A 20,250-nucleotide genomic window follows, 5' to 3' on the forward strand; every position below is an offset into this window, starting at 1 on the left:
GCGAGCCAGTATGTGCTTAGTACATGCATCTTATCTTATCTTGTGCTTATTTCTGCTACATGCTGTTATCTAATCTCTACATTGCGTAATACATGTTTGAATAGTTAATTGTTGTAACTGATACGTCTCCAACGTATCGATAATTTCTTGTGTTCCATGCCACATTATTGATGTTATCTACATGTTTTATGCACACTTTATATCATATTCGTGCATTTTCTGGAACTAACCTATTAACAAGATGCCGAAGTGCCGATTCTTTGTTTTACTGCTGTTTTTGGTTTCAGAAATCCTAGTAAAGAAATATTCTCGGAATTGGACGAAATAAAAGCCCGGAGGCCTATTTTCTCACGAAGCTTCCGGAAGTCCGAAGGAGAGACGAAGAGGGGCCACGGGGGCGCCAAACCCTAGGGCGGCGCGGCCCCCCCTGGCCGCGCCGGCCTGTGGTGTGGGCCCCTGCGCCGCCTCTTGACCTGCCCTTCCGCCTACAAATAGCCTCCGTGACGAAACCCCCGGTGCCGAGAGCCACGATACGGAAAACATTGCGAGACGCCGTCGCCGCCGATCCCATCTCGGGGGATCACGGAGATCGCCTCCGGCACCCTGCCGGAGAGGGGAATCATCTCCCGGAGGACTCTACACCGCCATGGTCGCCTCCGGAGTGATGAGTGAGTAGTCTACCCCTGGACTATGGGTCCATAGCGGTAGCTAGATGGTTGTCTTCTCCCCATTGTGCTATCATTGTCGGATCTTGTGAGCTGCCTATCATGATCAAGATCATCTATATGTAATTCTATATGTTGCGTTTGTTGGGATCCGATGAATAGAGAATACTTGTTATGTTGATTATCAAAGCTATGCTTATGTGTTGTTTATGATCTTGCATGCTCTCCGTTATTAGTAGATGCTACTGGCCAAGTAGATGCTTTTAACTCCAAGAGGGAGTACTTATGCTCGATAGTGGGTTCATGCTGCATTGACACAGGGACGATGACGAGAAAGTTCTAAGGTTGTGTTGTCTTGTTGCCACTAGGGATAAAACATTGATGCTATGTCTAAGGATGTAGTTGTTGATTACATTACGCACCATACTTAATGCAATTGTACGTTGCTTTGCAACTTAATGCTTGGAGGGGTTCGGATGATAACTTTGAAGGTGGACTTTTTAGGCATAGATGCGGTTGGATGGCGGTCTATGTACTTTGTCGTAATGCCCAATTAAATCTCACTATACTCATCATGATATGTATGTGCATGGTCATGCTCTCTTTATTTGTCAATTGCCCAAGCTGTAATTTGTTCACCCAACATGCTTGTTCGTCTTATGGGAGAGACACCTCTAGTGAGCTGTGGACCCCGGTCCAATTCTCTTTCTTGAAATACAATCTCTTGCAATACTTGTTTCTCTTGTTTTCTCTGCAAACAATCATCTTCCACACAATACGGTTAATCCTTTGTTACGGCAAGCCGGTGAGATTGACAACCTCACTTTGTTTCGTTGGGGCAAAGTAGCTTGGTTGTGTTGTGCGGGTTCCACGTTGGCGCCGGAATCTGCGGTGTTGCGCCGCACTACATCCCGCCGCCATCAACCTTCAACGTGCTTCTTGGCTCCTCCTGGTTCGATAAACCTTGGTTTCTTTACGAGGGAAAACTTGCTGCTGTGCTCATCATACCTTCCTCTTGGGGTTGCCCAACGAACGTGTGAAATACACGCCATCAAGCATATTTTACGGCGCCGTTGCCGGGGAGATCAAGACACGCTGCAAGGGAGTCTCCACTTCTCAATCTCTTTACTTTGTTTTTGTCTTGCTTTATTTTATTTACTACTTTGTTTGCTGCACTAAATCAAAATACAAAAAAATTAGTTGCTAGTTTTACTTTATTTGCTATCTTGTTTGCTATATCGAAAACACAAAAAAATTAGTTTACTTGCATTTACTTTATCTAGTTTGCTTTATTTACTTGTTGCTAAAATGGCCAACGCTGAAAATACTAAGTTGTGTGACTTCACAACCACAAATAATAATGATTTCTTATGCACACCTATTGCTCCACCTGCTACTACAACAGAATTCTTTGAAATTAAACCTGCTTTACTGAATCTTGTTATGAACCATCAATTTTACGGGTGTTAGTTACGATGATGCTTGCTGCCCATCTTAATAATTTTGTTGAACTATGTGAAATGCAAAAATATAAAGATGTAGATGGTGATATTATTAAACTAAAATTGTTTCCTTTCTCATTAAGAGGAAGAGCTAAAGATTGGTTGCTATCTCTGCCTAAGAATAGTATTGATTCATGGACTAAATGCAAGGATGCTTTTATTGGTAGATATTATCCCCCTGCTAAAATTATATCTTTGAGGAGTAGCATAATGAATTTTAAACAATTAGATACTGAACATGTTGCTCAAGCTTGGGAAAGAATGAAATCTCTGGTTAAAAATTGCCCAACCCATGGAGTGACTACTTGGATGATCATCCAAACCTTCTATGCGGGACTAAATTTTTCTTCGCGGAATTTATTGGATTCAGCTGCTGGAGGTACCTTTATGTCCATCACATTGGGGGCGGCTACAAAACTTCTTGATGATATGATGATAAATTACTCCGAATGGCACACGGAAAGAGCTCCACAAGGTAAGAAGGTAAATTCGTCGAAGAATCCTCTTCCTTGAGTGATAAGGTTGATGCTATTATGTCTATGCTTGTGAATGATAGGACTAATATTGATCCTAATAATGTTCCGTTAGCTTCATTGGTTGCACAAGAAGAACATGTTGATGTAAACTTCATTAAAAATAATAATTTCAACAACAATGCTTATCGGAACAATTCTAGTAATAACTATAGGCCATATCCTTATAATAATGGCAACGGCTATGGTAATTCTTATGGAAATTCTTACAACAATAATAGGAATTCACCCCCTGGACTTGAAGCCATGCTTAAAGAATTTATTAGTACACAAAGCTGCTTTTAACAAATGCTGTTGAAGAAAAGCTTGGTAAAATTGATATACTTGCTTCTAAAGTCGATAGTCTTGCTTGCTGATGTTGATCTTTTGAAATCAAAAGTTTTGCCTAATGAGAATTATCATAATAAAATTGTTACTACAGCAAATGCCATCCAAGTTAGAATTAATGAGAATATAAGATTAATGGCTGAAGCTGCGTGCTAGGTGGGATAGAGAAGAAAATGAAAAACTAGCTAAAGAGAAGAATATAGCTAAAGTTTGGACTATTACCACCACTAGTAATGCTAATGCTACACATGTTGCTGCACCTCCTACTCATACTAATAAAAGAATTGGTGTTAGCAATGTTTCCACTTCTAATGCAAAGCGCGAAAAGCTGCACTGAAGCTGCTAAAGCTGCTGAAACTGCACTGTGATAAAGCTGCTGAAATTTTTTCCAACATTGGGGATGATGATCCCATTGCTTTAGATTATAATGGTTTGAATTTTGATGATTGCCACATCTCTGAAGTTATAAAGTTCTTGCAAAAACTTGCTAAAAGTCCTAATGCTAGTGCTATAAATTTGGCTTTCACGCATCATATTACAAATGCTCTCATAAAAGCTAGAGAAGAGAAACTAGAACGCGAAGCCTCTATTCCTAAAAAGCTAGAAGATGGTTGGGAGCCCATCATTAAGATGAAGGTTAAAGATTTTGATTGTAATGCTTTATGTGATCTTGGTGCAAGTATTTCGTTATGCCGAAGAAAATTTATAATATGCTTGACTTGCCACCGCTGAAAAATTGTTATTTGGATGTTAATCTTGCTGATCATTCTACAAAGAAACCTTTGGGTAAAGTTGATAATGTTCGCATTACCGTTAACAATAATCTTGTTCCCGTTGATTTTGTTGTCTTGGATATTGAATGCAATGCATCTTGTCCAATTATATTGGGAAGACCTTTTCTTGACTTGTTGGTGCTATTATTGATATGAGGGAAGGTAATATAAAATATCAATTTCCTCTCAAGAAAGGTATGGAACACTTCCCTAGAAAGAGAATGAAGGTACCTTATGATTCTATCATTAGAACAAATTATGATGTTGATGCTTCATCTCTCGATGTTACTTGATACACACTTTACGCGCCTAGCTGAAGGCGTTAAGAAAAGCGCTTATGGGAGACAACCCATGTTTTTACCTACAGTACTTTGTTTTTATTTTGTGTCTTGGAAGTTGTTTACTACTGTAGCAACCTCTCCTTATCTTAGTTTTGAGTTTTGTTGTGCCAAGTTAAGCCGTTGATAGAAAAGTAAGTACTAGATTTGGATTACTGCGCAGTTCCAGATTTCTTTGCTGTCACGAATCTGAGCCCACTGCCCTGCAGGAAGCTCAGAAAATTATGCCAATTTACGAGCATGATCCTCAGATATGTACGCAACTTTCATTCAATTTGAGCATTTTCATTTGAGCAAGTCTGGTGCCATTTTAAAATTCGTCAATACGAACTGTTCTGTTTTGACAGATTCTGCCTTTTATTTCGCATTGCCTCTTTCGCTATGTTGGATGAATTTCTTTGATCCACTAATGTCCAGTAGCATTATGCAATGTCCAGAAGTGTTAAGAATGAGTGTGTCACCTCTGAATATGTCAATTTATATTGTGCACTAACCCTCTAATGAGTTGTTTCGAGTTTGGTGTGGAGGAAGTTTTCAAGGATCAAGAGAGGAGTATGATGCAACATGATCAAGGAGAGTGAAAAGCTCTAAGCTTGGGGATGCACCCGGTGGTTCACCCCTGCATATATCAAGAAGACTCAAGCGTCTAAGCTTGGGGATGCCCAAGGCATCCCCTTCTTCATCAACAAATTATCGAGGTTCCTCCCCTGAAACTACATTTTTATTCGGCCACATCTTATGTGCTTTTTCTTGGAGCGTCGTTTTGTTTTTATTTTTGTTTTGTTTGAATAAAATGGATCCTAGCATTCACTTTATGGGAGAGATACACACTCCGCTGTAGCATATGGACAAATATGTCCTTGGTTTCTACTCATAGTATTCATGGCGAAGTTTCTCCTTCGTTAAATTGTTATATGGTTGGAATTGGAAAATGATACATGTAGTAATTGCTATAAATGTTTTGGGTAATGTGATACTTGGCAATTGTTGTGCTCATGTTTAAGCTCTTGCATCATATGCTTTGCACCCATTAATGAAGAAATACATAGAGCATGCTAAAATTTGGTTTGCATATTTGGTTTCTCTAAGGTCTAGATAATTTCTAGTTTTGAGTTTGAACAACAAGGAAGACGGTATAGAGTATTATAATGCTTTCAATATGTCTTTTATGTGAGTTTTGCTGTACTAGTTCATCCTTGTGTTTGCCTCAAATAACCTTGCTAGCCTAAACCTTGTATCGAGAGGGAATACTTCTCATGCATCCAAAATACTTGAGCCAACCACTATGCCATTTGTGTCCACCATACCTACCTACTACATGGTATTTTCCAGCCATTCCAAAGTAAATTGCTTGAGTGCTACCTTTAAAATTCCATCATTCACCTTTGCAATATATAGCTCATGGGACAAATAGCTTAAAAACTATTGTGGTATTGAATATGTAATTATGCACTTTATCTCTTATTAAGTTGCTTGTTGTGCGATAACCATGTTTGCTTGGGAACGCCATCAACTCGTTGTTGAATATCATGTGAGTTGCTATGCATGTTCGTCTTGTACGAAGTAAGGGCGATCTACACTGAGTTGAATGGTTTGAGCATGCATATTGTGAGAGAAGAACATTGGGCCGCTAACTAAAGCCATGTTCCATGGTGGAAGTTTCAGTTTTGGACAAACATCCTCAAATCTCTAATGAGAAAAGAATTAATTGTTGTTGAATGCTTAAAGCATTAAAAGAGGAGTCCATTATCATGTTGTCTATGTTGTCCCGGTATGGATGTCTAAGTTGAGAATAATCAAAAGCGAGAAATCCAAATGCGAGCTTTCTCCTTAGACCTTTGTACAGGCGGCATAGAGGTACCCCTTTGTGATACTTGGTTAAAGCATATGTATTGCGGTGATAATCCGAGGTAGTCCAAGCTAATTAGGACAAGGTGCGAGCACTATTAGTACACTATGCATGAGGCTTGCAACTTATAAGATATAATTTACATGATGCATATGCTTTATTACTACCGTTGACAAAATTGTTTCATGTTTTCAAAATCAAAGCTCTAGCACAAATATAGCAATCGATGCTTTTCCTCTATGAGGACCATTCTTTTACTTTCAATGTTGAGTCGGTTCACCTATTTCTCTCCACCTCAAGAAGCAAACACTTGTGTGAGCTGTGCATTGATTCTTACATACTTGCTTATTGCACTTATTATGTTACTCTATGTTGACAATATCCATGAGATATACATGTTACAAGTTGAAAGCAACCGCTGAAACTTAATCTTCTTTTGTGTTGCTTCAATACCTTTACTTTGAATTATTGCTTTATGAGTTAACTCTTATGCAAGACTTATTGATGCTTGTCTTGAAGTGCTATTCATGAAAAGTCTTTGCTATATGATTCACTTGTTTACTCATGTCATACACATTGTTTTGATCGCTGCATTCTCTACATATGCTTTACAAATAGTATGATCAAGTTTATGATGGCATGTCACTCCAGAAATTATCTTTGTTATCGTTTTACCTGCTCGGGACGAGCGAGAACTAAGCTTAGGGATGCTGATACGTCTCCAACGTATCGATAATTTCTTGTGTTCCATGCCACATTATTGATGTTATCTACATGTTTTATGCACACTTTATATCATATTCGTGCATTTTACGGAACTAACCTATTAACAAGATGCCGAAGTGCCGATTCTTTGTTTCTACGCTGTTTTTGGTTTCAGAAATCCTAGTAAAGAAATATTCTCGGAATTGGACGAAATAAAAGCCCGAGAGGCCTATTTTCTCACGAAGCTTCCGGAAGTCCGAAGGAGAGACGAAGAGGGGCCACGGGGGCGCCAAACCCTAGGGCGGCGCGGCCCCCCTTGGCCGCGCCGGCCTGTGGTGTGGGCCCCCTGCGCCGCCTCTTGACCTGCCCTTCCGCCTACAAATAGCCTCCGTGACGAAACCCCCGATGCCGAGAGCCACGATACGGAAAACATTGCGAGACGCCGTCGCCGCCGATCCCATCTCGGGGGATCCTGGAGATCGCCTCCGGCACCCTGCCGGAGAGGGGAATCATCTCCCGGAGGACTCTACACCGCCATGGTCGCCTCCGGAGTGATGAGTGAGTAGTCTACCCCTGGACTATGGGTCCATAGCGGTAGCTAGATGGTTGTCTTCTCCCCATTGTGCTATCATTGTCGGATCTTGTGAGCTGCCTATCATGATCAAGATCATCTATATGTAATTCTATATGTTGCGTTTGTTGGGATCCGATGAATAGAGAATACTTGTTATGTTGATTATCAAAGCTATGCTTATGTGTTGTTTATGATCTTGCATGCTCTCCGTTATTAGTAGATGCTCCGGCCAAGTAGATGCTTTTAACTCCAAGAGGGAGTACTTATGCTCGATAGTGGGTTCATGCTGCATTGACACCAGGACGAGTGACGGAAAGTTCTAAGGTTGTGTTGTCTTTGTTGCCACTAGGGATAAAACATTGATGCTATGTCTAAGGATGTAGTTGTTGATTACATTACGCACCATACTTAATGCAATTGTACTGTTGCTTTGCAACTTAATGCTGGAGGGGTTCGGATGATAACTTCGAAGGTGGACTTTTTAGGCATAGATGCGGTTGGATGGCGGTCTATGTACTTTGTCGTAATGCCCAATTAAATCTCACTATACTCATCATGATATGTATGTGCATGGTCATGCTCTCTTTATTTGTCAATTGCCCAAGCTGTAATTTGTTCACCCAACATGCTTGTTCGTCTTATGGGAGAGACACCTCTAGTGAGCTGTGGACCCCGGTCCAATTCTCTTTACTTGAAATACAATCTACTTGCAATACTTGTTTCTACTTGTTTTCTCTGCAAACAATCATCTTCCACACAATACGGTTAATCCTTTGTTACGACAAGCCGGTGAGATTGACAACCTCAGCTGTTTCGTTGGGGCAAAGTAGCTTGGTTGTGTTGTGCGGGTTCCACGTTGGCGCCGGAATCTCCGGTGTTGCGCCGCACTACATCCCGCCGCCATCAACCTTCAACGTGCTTCTTGGCTCCTCCTGGTTCGATAAACCTTGGTTTCTTTCTGAGGGAAAACTTGCTGCTGTGCTCATCATACCTTCCTCTTGGGGTTGCCCAACGAACGTGTGAAATACACGCCATCAGTAACTATGTTTGCAATGTTACCAGAATGCATTTTTAATGAAGCAGTCATCATTAGAAGATAGTCGCCAAAAAAGGATCTGTAGCGACCATGTGCAACATTATGATGTAAGTTTGTGCTTAGTACAAGTTCCATACATTTGTCTTATTTATGCAACTTGTTATTATCTTATATCTACATTGCATAATAAATGTTTGCATAGTTCATCGTTTAACTCTTTTTGCATTATTATCAGAATGCAGTTGTGATGAAGCAATCTTCATTAGAAGTGAGGTCCACAAAAACTTCTGATATTTCTTCTGATGCATCTTCTCATAGACGTCAACCTAGACCATTGCTTTCATCAAACAGTAAATGTCTCAAGGCTGTACTTTATAAAAGACATGGTATTGCTGCTTTAAGATCTGTAGCTGATATGTTGACAAAGAGTACACAAGATTCAATCAAGGCGATTGCCAAATGTCAACGTGTTATTGATGATGCTAATAGAAGTCCTCAATGATTCTATGTAATTTTTTTATTTGGGCACATGAATTGCCTTGTAATTTTCCTACTTGTTTTATTTGTGTATGTAATTGTGTGTATCATTGATATCAGATTTTAGGCTCATGAAATTTAATGCAAGTTGACTAGTTAAACAAGTAGGGCACTACAACAGATTGGGTCGGCCCACTTACAATAGTGTGGGACCCACTTTCATTTTGGGCCGGCCCACTTCTTTAGTAGGCCGGCCCGGTTACACGATAGTGGGATCCACATGCTTATTGGACCGGCCCACTATCTTGTTGGGCCAGCCCATTTGCTATATGGTGGTCCCACATGGTAAATGGGCCGGCCCTTTAACAGGAAGGTGGGACCCACATGTGTTTTTGGCCCGGCCCACTATCTTGTTGGGCCGGCCCACTTGCTATATAGTGGACCCCACATACTAAATGGGCCGGCCTTTTAACTGGAAAGTGGGACCCACCTGTGTTTTTGGCCCGGCCCACTATCTTGTTGGGCCGGCCCACTTGCTATATGGTGGACCCCACATACTAAATGGGCCGCCCTTTTAACGAGAAGGTGGGACCCACTCGTGCTTTTGGCCCGGCCCACTATCTTGTTGGGCCGGCCCACTTGCTATATGGTGGACCCCACACACCAAATGGGCCGGCCCTTTAACAGGAAAGTGGGACCCACCCGTGTTTTTGGCCCGGCCCACTATCTTGTTGGGCCGGCCCACTTGCTATATGGTGGACCCCACATACTAAATCGGCCGACCCTTTAACTGGAAAGTGGGACCCACCTGTGTTTTTGGCCCGGCCCACTTGCTATACGATGGACCCCACACACTAAATTGGCCGGCCCTTTAACAGGAAAGTGGGACCCACCTGTGTTTTGGCCCGGCCCACTTGCTTCTTGGGTCGGCCCAGATGCTGTAAGGTGGACCCCACATGTTAAATGGGCCGGCCCATTTAAGTGTTGACCAGTCAACCTTAGAGGTTAGGCCCGGCCCACGTAACTAATGGACCAGCCCAGCTATATAGTTGACCGGTCAAACTATGTCGGCTGGCCCGGCCCGCTAAGACGTGGCGGGCCTCGTGTGGGCCTACCATCTACCACGGGGTTTCGGCCGGTTAACGCCGTTAACCGCCGGTTACCGGCGTCCGCCACGTGTCAGTTTGCATGACGTCAGCAGTCAACGGGCTCCCGGAAACACTTGGGCAACGGTCCGATTTTCCGTGGCGGAAGGGCGCCCAAGCGCGACGGACCGAAAAAATCGCCGTAGGACTTTGCCTGACGCAGTTTCCACAACAGAACCCATATCGTCGGGTGAGGCCCATAGGCGACGAAAAATACCCCTTAGCGGACGATTTTGAGACGTTGTCTATCAGAACTTTTCTTGTAGTGGTACGGGCAAGCCCGACCCGTACCGATGCCCGTTAAAGCTCCTTTGTCGCTAGGATGAGTTTGGCCTCAAAAGGAAATATCTTTATTTCGTTGCAATTAGCCCATAAATGTCATTGGATCCTCCGGATATGATGGTTTTCTAAAATACATAATTAAAAACAAGGTTTCACTTGGATCACGATATTAGCGTTAGTTGAAACACAAAATCCAATGAAAACCCAATCAAACCAATAGATAGGTGATGGGAAATCCGTAGTAAAATGCATCAAAATTTGGAGCTATCAAGCTACCGAAGCAAGGCCGTGTATAAGCAGCCAGGCCAACGAGGTGAGAGGGCTGGGACACCAGCGAGAGCTCAAAGGGTGATCCACAAGACACTACAAGAGAAGCTTGCCCGAAGCGGGGCCACCAAGATTACCAGGTTGAGGCGGAGGGACGAAATACATCAATTCGAAACGGGGGATCAACATCGGGACGCCTTCAATAAGGGAATGACACCTGATAGGTGACTCCGTCACCGCAATAGCAAGGCCATGCGTAGCTTTCGCCTATATCCCACCGGGTCAAAATCTAGTCGCCTACGCGAGGCGCGGAGCGAACAGAACAGAACTCGCTACCACACCTCCAACCCAAGCCACACTATTGTCTAGCCCCAAATAGAATCATCTGCGGGATGAACGAGAGCGCTGGTTGGCCAGACCTGGATCCTAACACCCCATGGCGCTAGGTTGGCGGCACCACGCACCAGACCAGCGTGTCAACACCTGCACTAGTGCAGCCAGGATGGTCGGAGGGAAGACCGCAACACGAGAGGATCTGCAACCCGAGACATGTTGCCTACACCGGCGAGCACGCGCCAACCCTGGGAAACCCTCCCAGCGAGCTAGCAAGGACGTCGCACACTACGACGCCAGAACATCGCCAACAACGACGACAAACGGCCAGAAGTCCCAGAGAGGAAGGTTCTGATAGCGCACGGCCGAGGGCCGATCTGGGCCCAACACGCCCGCGTGAAGCCGGCGAAGAGACGTGGAGGCGGAGGAGGCGCAGCAAGCAGCCCCAGACCACTCGCGAATCCAGCAACGGATCTGGGCGAGGCCCTGCCAGGCCCAGATTTGGGCCCACGAGCCCAGACCCAGCCGTCACCATGCCCACACCGGCAGTCACCGGTGGCCAGCGCGCCGGGAGGCTCCGCCGATGCAGACGCCTGCCCAGTCGACCGCCAGGGCCGTGGCAGCGTCGGCCGAGGCCAGGGAAGGCGCCACCGCGCCGCTCCACCGCGAGGAAGGGAGCCGCCCCGCCAGGTCCGAGTTCCGCGCAAGAGGAGAACAGCCGCCGCCAGCACCGCACGGGCTTTGCCCAGCGGCTCGCGCCACCACACCAACGGCGACAAGGGAGAGGGGCGCTGAGTTAGAGGAGGTAGGGTGCTCCGGTCGCCTTAGGGTTTGGGGGCGACAGTAGCAGGAGTTGGGTTCCTATTCTACTGCTCTGTTGTTTTCAACTACGAATCAATATATGTATCTATTAGGATTCAAATACACCATACGGATGATATCAAACTAATAACACTGACTCGTTCAAACTAATCTAACCAACACCAATGGTTCTTCTTTTCGATCAACTGATGTGTTAATATTAATAGCCCGCACATTCAGATGCCAAAAGGTTCACAATGTACACCAGAGGTACACTTAACCAGGTTTTACATAATTTATTCACCCCGCATCTCCTTTTGTGTAGCTCTTATGTAACTGCGCGGGTCCATTTTTTGCTAATCTCCATGGATGGACTTTAACCTTGCCCGGAACATCAGCAGCCAAGAGTGCCAGCCATCCTTTGTGATCATCACAGTTGTCTGATGAGCTATCATGCTTTGTGGTCATCACACCAATGGTTCTTGGAGCGGCAAACTGCAAATATTATGCAAAAAAAAGAAGGGTTAGTTGACACAGTGCACAAAATAATGAAATATAACAAGAACGTACTAGATCTGCACGAATTATCATGCTTGGCAAGAACTGAAACAATAAAATTACCTCTTTTTTTGTGGTGCATGCATATTTCGTATGTACTGTACAATACCATCCATGGTCTAGACAAATGAAGAGAATGTTAGACAAATCAATAGTAAACCTATTAAATCACACGACAGAATATGAGAACTTGAGAAGATATGCTACCCAGCTAAATTCCACGAAGCTATCATCCTCACGAAGAATAGCTAAAAGTTCACTCCTGATTGCTTGAGCACCAAGAGCAAGAAAGCAGTCCTCCCTTGTTGAAATACCAATAAGTTGACGTTCATCGTTAATGACAGGTCCACCAAAACACGAACTATTACCATGATGCCTAAAGGTGTCCACACCTGTAGAGCTGTTTCAAATAGTTAAGATTAGGTTAAAAACAAAAATGGCAGCAACAAAAATAGAAAAATAATTTCACAACACTTACGTCACATTGGCTCCACATATGCCGCTAAATATTTTATCTAAAGATGTGTAGTAAAACATATAATATGTCTGATTCCTCACAACAGTTTGATCACTTAGAATGACTGCATTTGGAATTGCGGCGTCATGAGGCTTTTCAAGGTAAAATCCAGCCAACTGATCTGCGAATCGTACATCTGAATGCTTCACTTTCTGCTTGGCTCCTTCTGGAAATACAATGGTATATGGCTTTGATCTTGGATTTGCAAAGATAGCCTTATCTGTTATTACGTAGCAGAACGTAGCACACGATGCAATCACCACACCAACAGCACAAGTCTTGCCACGCTTCACCTTAACCATACATTGATGAATCCTTTCGCGAAATTCAGTGGAACCCGGAGTCACATTCTAGAAATTAAAAGATAATAATTAATACAACTACTACAAAACATAAGTTATTATAAATGGGTGATCTCTTAAATACCATATCTTACATATACTATTTTTATTGGTCTAGAAATCTACAGAAAATCAGTAAGTCATATATATGTGGACTGCCATGTCGTTTTGGATATGGCTAGTCTACTTTTTGTGAAATGATAGCACTGATATGAGAATATCAACATGCATAAACCCTAATTCTAAACCCTCACTGCACTTGGCTAACCCCGTCAATGCCCGAAAAAAAGACCACTCATTTTCTTGAAACTTCATTTCACCAAAGCTTTTGATTAAATTCTATGGAGTTACATGATTGAGATTCTATCAGGTTTTGGTTTTGGGCAGAGATGCATTGATATTGATAGCGCTGATGTTCTCTTCATCTCGTGTGATGCTCAATGAGACCCCTGGAATTCTTTTTTATCATCAGAAAGGCTTTCTGCGGAGATCCCTGTCTACAATGCTATTTAATCTAGCAATTGAGTCACTCCAGCATATTCTGTCAAAGGCGACTGGATCAGGGCTGCCTTCCCCACTTGCTCAGAGCTCAATTCGACTAAGCACTAGTCTATGTGCTAATGATTCTGCATTATTCATAAACCGTGTGAATGAAGAGCTGAAAGCAACATGGGAGATCCTTGAGCGCTTCAGTATGATCTCAGGGCTGAGAATTAATCATGCTAAATGTGTGATGTACAATTTGATGTGAAAACATTGAAAGCAATGAGGTGCCGGATGGTTTCGGAGGACAGATTGACTCTTTTCCTTGCAGATACTTAGGGCTTCCACTGAATTTTTGAAAACCAAAGAGAGCGGAGCTACACCTATAATTGATAGATTGCTTGAAAGATCAAACCTTGGCAGAGCAAGCGTTTTAACAGATTGGGAAGACTAACTCTGGTGAACGCTGCTTTCTCTGCCATGGTGACCTACTATCTAACCTGTTTCATCGCAGACAAATGGTCTCTCAAGAAGGTCGACAAGCTTCGCAAAAACTTTCTTTGGGCTGCAAAAGAAGACGTACATGGAGAAAAATGCATGGGCAACTGGAAGTGTTCTGTGCGCCAAAAAAATATGGGGGGCTTGGAATAAAATACTTACAAAGGTTTAGCAGAGCCATTTGTTTGAGGTGGTCGTGGTTCGAATGCAACTCTGACAGCAAGCCATGGGTTGGCATTCCCACACCATGCGACAGAGTGGACAAAGAGTTGTTTGCTGCCTGCACTTCCATATCGCTTGATAGAGGAAATCAAGCTAAATTCTCTCATGACAGATGGCTACAAGCCTACAAGGAAGGGCACCTTCTGAAATTGCCCCACAAATTTAATCTAGCTTGGCGGAAGAACCATTCTGTTAGGGATGGCCTGACAGATGACACATGGATGAGAGGGATTGAAAGAATGAACTCTGAAGATCAGATCGATCAGTTTATTCAGCTTTGGCAAATGATCCAGCCAATTGAGCTAAATGAGGAGGAGGATTCCATACGATGGAACCTCACGACAATGGTGTTTAGAGTGTGGACAAAGAGTTGTTTGCTGCCTGCACTTCCATAGCGCTTGAAAGAGGAAATCAAGCTAAATTCTACCATGATAGATGGCTACAAGGAAGGGCACCTTCTGAAATTGCCTTGCAAATTTAAATCTAGCTTGGTGGAAGAACCATTCTGTTAGGGATGGCCTGTCAGATGCAGATGGATGAGTGGGATTGAAAGAATGATCTCTGAAGAGCAGATTGACCAGTTTATTCAGCTCTGGGAAATGATCCAGCCAATTGAGCTAAATGAGGAGGAATCCATACGATGGAACCTCACGAACAATGGTGTACAGAGTGCTAAGTCTGCTTATGAATGTCACTTTACAGAAGGATTAAGCGGCCAATTTTGGAGAATGTGTGGAAAATCAGAGCTGAAGGAAATGTGATTTTTTACATATGGCTGTTACTGCAGAATAGAAACTGGACAGCTGATCGCCTCTGGGCGAGAAATGGGACTGATGATGACTCATGTTGCTTCTGCAATCAAGAAACTGAGACTGCTAAACGTATCATCCTCAATTGCACTTAAGTTAGAGAAGTATGGACTCTTTGTCAGCCGTCCCTCCCTGAGATTGCAGCAAGCGCTTTCTCAGCAAACTTAGTCAAAGATCCATGGACAAAGAAAGGAAAAGGACCTGACAAAATTGTCCAAAGAAATGAAAGACCCATGGTTTAAAAAGCGTCGCTTAGGCGTCGCCTAGGCGACGCCTAGGCGTCCAGGCGCTCCCCCTCCGCTTTGTAAAAACGGCCGCTTTAGGCGCCTAGGCGTCCAAAGCGCCCGCCTAGGCGTCGCCTAGGCGCCAAAGCGCCCTCCCTCCTTAAGGCGCCAAAGCGTCGCCTTAAAAACCATGGAAAGACCATTTGCTGCCTTCATGGCATGGCACATCTGGAAAGAAAGGGAAGAATGATTTTTGATAAAGTCTGTTGAGCCAGATCTACTACCCCAGTTGATTTGAGATGATTTCAGCCTCCTTAGAGCATCTCCACCAGCGCACCCCTTAGCGACCCCAATAGCGATTTGGGGGTCCAGCTCCATTTTTGGGACACACCGACACCCAATAATGCGCCGGCACCATTTGGAGCCCAATACAATCGCAGGCAAACCTGTGCCGGCCCCTTCACGCGGGGCGCTGAATGGGCGCGCCGGCACACGATGCCATGTCGGATTCAAAGGGCAGGACCGGCATGTCAGCGACTCCACGGCCGGCTCCATCCTTAAATGCGACGGCATCGGATGCTCTGTGGCGGGTTGCCGTTAACGAAGCCACCAGTTTTCCACATGCAGACGCCACCGTAATTGCGACACCTTAGATGCTTTGCGGCGAGTCGCCAACGCCTATTTAGTGCGCCCTCTTCGCTCACCTCCGCCGCACTAGCCTGTCCACCATCGCCGCTTTGTTCTGCTCTACCGAACTCGCCTCTCCACAACAATGTCGCGCCGGCTGGCGACCACGTACTCGATGCTAGGTCGGAACGGCCGCGCGCCGCCAGCAGCGATGCAATCACCACCGTAGCCACAGCCGCAGCAGCCTTACGCCGAGTTCGAGTTGCCGGACTTCAACTCTGACGACTCCCAATTCAACAAGTGGAACGAGGCGTTAATAGCAGACACCGAAGCCGACACGGCGAAGGAAGCGGCTCAGTGGGCCGAGGAAGTGGGCCGAGGAGGGGCAGTTCCAAGGCGACAAGGAGCAGGTGGCGATCTTGGCCTCCTTCAACGCACGGCGCTTCCGGAGGCTCCGTGAGGAAGAGCTGAGGAAGAGCTGGAAGAGACCAACGACGCCAACTTCAAGTACATCGTCGAGATCTCTCGTTGTCTCCTCATGGCGGCCGAGCGGCAGAGGCTGCTTGAGCTGAACGCTCAACAACAGGCCGAGGCGTCCGCCCACGAGCAAACGAGGCTCACCCAGAATGAGGAGTCTTGCCAGTGGCAGGCGCCGCTGAGGGGGCAGCGCTGCCGGCAAGATCCGGCATCGCCGGCGGCCGTGCTCCACCAGCAGATGCGCAAAGCAAGGGCGGAGAGGTGGGCAAGGGTACATGCCGCAATAAAGGGGACGAACAACGACGAGGCGGGCCCGCCGCGCGCCACAACCGTCACCATTAGATTAGGGTTTAATTCGGTCTAGTTTAAAGTTTAAGTTTCATTCAATTTTATGTAAATAATCCTAAATTTGAATGAAATTCTGCAGTTTAATTATGTTTGGTTGTTCAAAGTTATTTTTGGGGCCGCTCCCCGAATTGGGGAGCAAGTGCCGACGACCTCATATTGCACTGCCGGCGCACCTGCCGGTGCCTATTTGGGGAGTGCCTGTGGAGATGCTCTTACCGAGGCATATGAGTATACAGTAATCTAGACCAGACGATAGGCTTTTGCCGCTTTTGTTGTTTTTATATAATATATATTCTTCATTCAGGCGCAAGACCTTGTAACTAAACATCATGCAGAACGGAATTGCGGCATTCCTTTGATTACATAGCAGCTTAGCTGGATTCCATACCTGCTGATCCATGATAAGTCAGAGATCAGAAGTCCTCCTTGCCGGTGCGTGTGTGCTTCGCCTCGCGTCGGCGCCGTGCCGCCGTGCCAACTGCTCCGCCGCGCTAGGCCGGTAGGGATCTAGAGGAGTATGGCGATGGGAGAGGATGGAGGCCGGTGGCGGTGGTGGCCGAAATGTAGATTAGGGTTTCTTGAATCGGATCGAAGGGGAACGCGGAACAGGAAGCGCGCGGTGTGTGCGTGGCGGCTGCGTCGGGTCACGGGTTGGGACCGGTGGACTGAATGGAGACTGGACTGGAGAGACGATTTTCATTTCATTGCCCCTCGGGTTGGTGAAAATTACATCAATTGGCACCGCTAAGTCAAAAAAGAAAACGTTCGTATGTCGTGCCTCGCGGCCTCGCCCCTTGCCTTGTTTTTTTCTTTTGCGAATCAACTAACTTAATTTAGGCGTCCGCGATCATACTTTTAATATGGCGATGTTAGCAAAGCAGAGTTGGCGATTACTATCTAATCCGGAGTCCCTTTGTGCTAGGGTGCTAAAGGCTACATATTATCCGCACTCTAATCTTTTAAATGCAGGACCAAAACAAGGATCTTCATACATTTGGCAGAGCATCTTGACCGGGCTACGGACTTTTAAAAAAGGCCATATCTGGAGAATTGGTACGGGGGAGAATGTTAATATATGGGAGGATCACTGGATCCCTTCGAGTGCTAACAGAAGGGTGTGCTCGAGGAGGGGAAATATTGTGCTAAGGAAAGTGAATGAACTGATTGATCCAGTATCAAATACTTGGGATGAGGAGCTTATCCGCTCTCTTTTCTTGCAGATTGATGCGGAGAGGATTTTACGAATTCCCCTAAGTTAGAACCTAACAAGTGATTTTGTTGCCTGGAACAAAACAAAGAATTATGCCTTTTCTGTTAGGTCGGCGTATCACATAGAGTGGGATGATCAGTTTGGGCATACTATCGAGATGGTCAAGGGGCGGCCCAAATTAATCTTGTCTGGGAGATTATGTGGAAGCTGAATATCCCAAGCAAAGTGAAAAAAATTCTTTGGAAGGCGCTTCATGGTGTTCTCCCTGGAATGGCTATTGTAGCAGATCGTCACATCAAGGTTGCACCACAGTGTCCAGTATGTAAGCTTGGCCCAGAGGATATTAACCACATTATGTTCAGCTGTAAGAGAGCGAAGGAAGTTTGGACAGAATTGGGGTTAATGGAGGAAATTGAGCAAGCTATGAAGGTTGACCGGTCAGGTTCAGTGATTTTGGAACATATCCTAAGATCGCCGAAAAAAGAGATAACACATATTGATAAGGTGCACTCTCATGAAATAATAGTTGTGGCTAGTTGGTATATCTGGTGGCAAAGAAGGGAAATAGTAAAGGGTGAGACTGTTAGTCCGCCGAAAAATACTGTGTTTGCAATCAATGCAATAACGGCAAATTATGAAGCTGCGACGAGTGCACAGGGTGCTAAAGAAATAATATGGAAGAAACCTCCTAGAGGAAAGTTCAAATTGAATATTGATGCATCTTATACGGTGAATGGATCGGGATCGGTGGGAGCAGTGCTTAGAAATGAGAAGGGTGAGGTTTTGGGGGGTATGGTGTGTCCCCTTGAGAATCTCTTATGCGCAACGACTGCGGAAGCATATGCTATGCTGAAAGGTTTGGAGTTTTTGGTTATATTTGGGTGCTCTTAATGTATTATTGAATGTGATTCTCTTGAAGTGATCCTGGCTTGCACTAGAGAGATGGAAATTAATGGTCCTTACACGGCTATCTTAGCGGATTGTTTTCAGAAGGCAAGTGAAGTTATGGATATCCAGTTTGTGCATTGTAACAGGGAGGCTAACCAAGTGGCTCATGAGTTAGCTAGGTTTGCCTTTAGCTCTAAGGAGATTCTTAGTTGGGTGGATGAACCCCCGGATTTTATTTTACCTTTTGTTTTTAGGGATGTGACCCTGTTCACAAACTTGTAACTGTACTTGTGGTTCCGGCAGCAAGTTTCATACGCACTCTTTTCCTTCCGGGGTATCGAAGGGGACTGGAAGGTTTTTAATGAGGCAGCTTGCTTGCCTAATATATTATCCATTTTCAAAAAAAAAACTAACTTAATTTAGGAATTTCTATTTTCGTGCCCTCGGTTCCTTAGTTGTGCTCAGTTTTCCCCAGCTCCTTAGTTTTTCCTCAGTTTTCTCCAAGACCTTGTCTGAAACCATCACAGGTGCTGTAACGGCCGGTTGCCCGACGGTTGACCGTTATCTTCTAACTAGTGGGGCCACGTAGAGCCCGCAAAGACACGTCATACCATCCATCTTTGTTTGACCGTAAGCATCGTTGTATCCCTGACCAAAACGCGCACGAGTGGGGCTTCGGTATATCGAATGACAAGTGGGGCCATGATGCTGATACAAGGGGTAATACACGGGTAGGAATAGATTTTTAAACGAAGCTCTACAGCGATGGCACATAGGAGGTGGCCTGCGGGGTGCCGAGATGAGATCGACGTCCACAAAGAACTGCATGAGGCGAGATCATACGCATTAGATAGATATGAACTAGACGCGTTTAACCATGCAAAGAAGAGAAGAAATGGTCGACGACATCGACGACTACCTCAAAACTTTGATCGACCGTGTCCGACACGAACGCGAGCAATGTAGAGAAAACTAGTGTCTCTCCTTTCTGGCGTGTATAGATGGGTGCTAGAAGAGTGTGGTGGCGAAGGGAAAGACCTCGCGGTGGTCTGTGGCGTCCAGCATATCGGGGCGGCGTGGTCGTGCACACAGCGGCGTGCATGCATGTTCGGCATTGGCATCAGCATGTACCTTCGGCATTGGCCTCGGCGGTATCTCTGGTGTGTCAGTGATCGAACGAGGGGACAGGATTGAGGGTGCATCCCGACGGTGACCTAGCAGTGGCGGCGAGCATAGCCGTTCTGACCATGCCGATATCGACATCGGCATCGTTTGGAGGCTGTGGTGCTCGAATCAAGGTGGGATTTGTTTCTTGTACGCCAAAATAAATTTGAAACAAGTTTCGTGTTGAAGGTTAGGTAACAAAAGTTTGTAACTAAGCCCAAAATTATACTAGCGCCATGGTGAGGTTCTTCTTGATAGAGCTATACGGTTGAGCAAA

The 20,250-nt window shown here is 45.0% G+C and overlaps 1 protein-coding gene across 1 annotated transcript; it reads right to left on the bottom strand.

Annotated features, from left to right (window-relative positions):
* Positions 1–11,744: 11,744 nt before the first annotated feature.
* LOC124658093 lies at positions 11,745–17,365 on the bottom strand. Its single transcript, XM_047196531.1, has 5 exons — positions 17,100–17,365; positions 12,644–13,032; positions 12,373–12,565; positions 12,229–12,284; positions 11,745–12,102 (listed from the first exon to the last, which is right to left on the bottom strand). Exons 1-5 carry the CDS (start codon positions 17,109–17,111, stop codon positions 12,075–12,077), a joined length of 678 nt encoding a protein of 225 aa, XP_047052487.1. The 5' UTR covers positions 17,112–17,365; the 3' UTR covers positions 11,745–12,074.
* Between the last annotated feature and the right edge of the window lie 2,885 nt (positions 17,366–20,250).

The sequence above is a fragment of the Lolium rigidum genome, chromosome 5 (assembly GCF_022539505.1).
Source record: "Lolium rigidum isolate FL_2022 chromosome 5, APGP_CSIRO_Lrig_0.1, whole genome shotgun sequence".
Lineage (NCBI taxonomy): Eukaryota > Viridiplantae > Streptophyta > Magnoliopsida > Poales > Poaceae > Lolium > Lolium rigidum.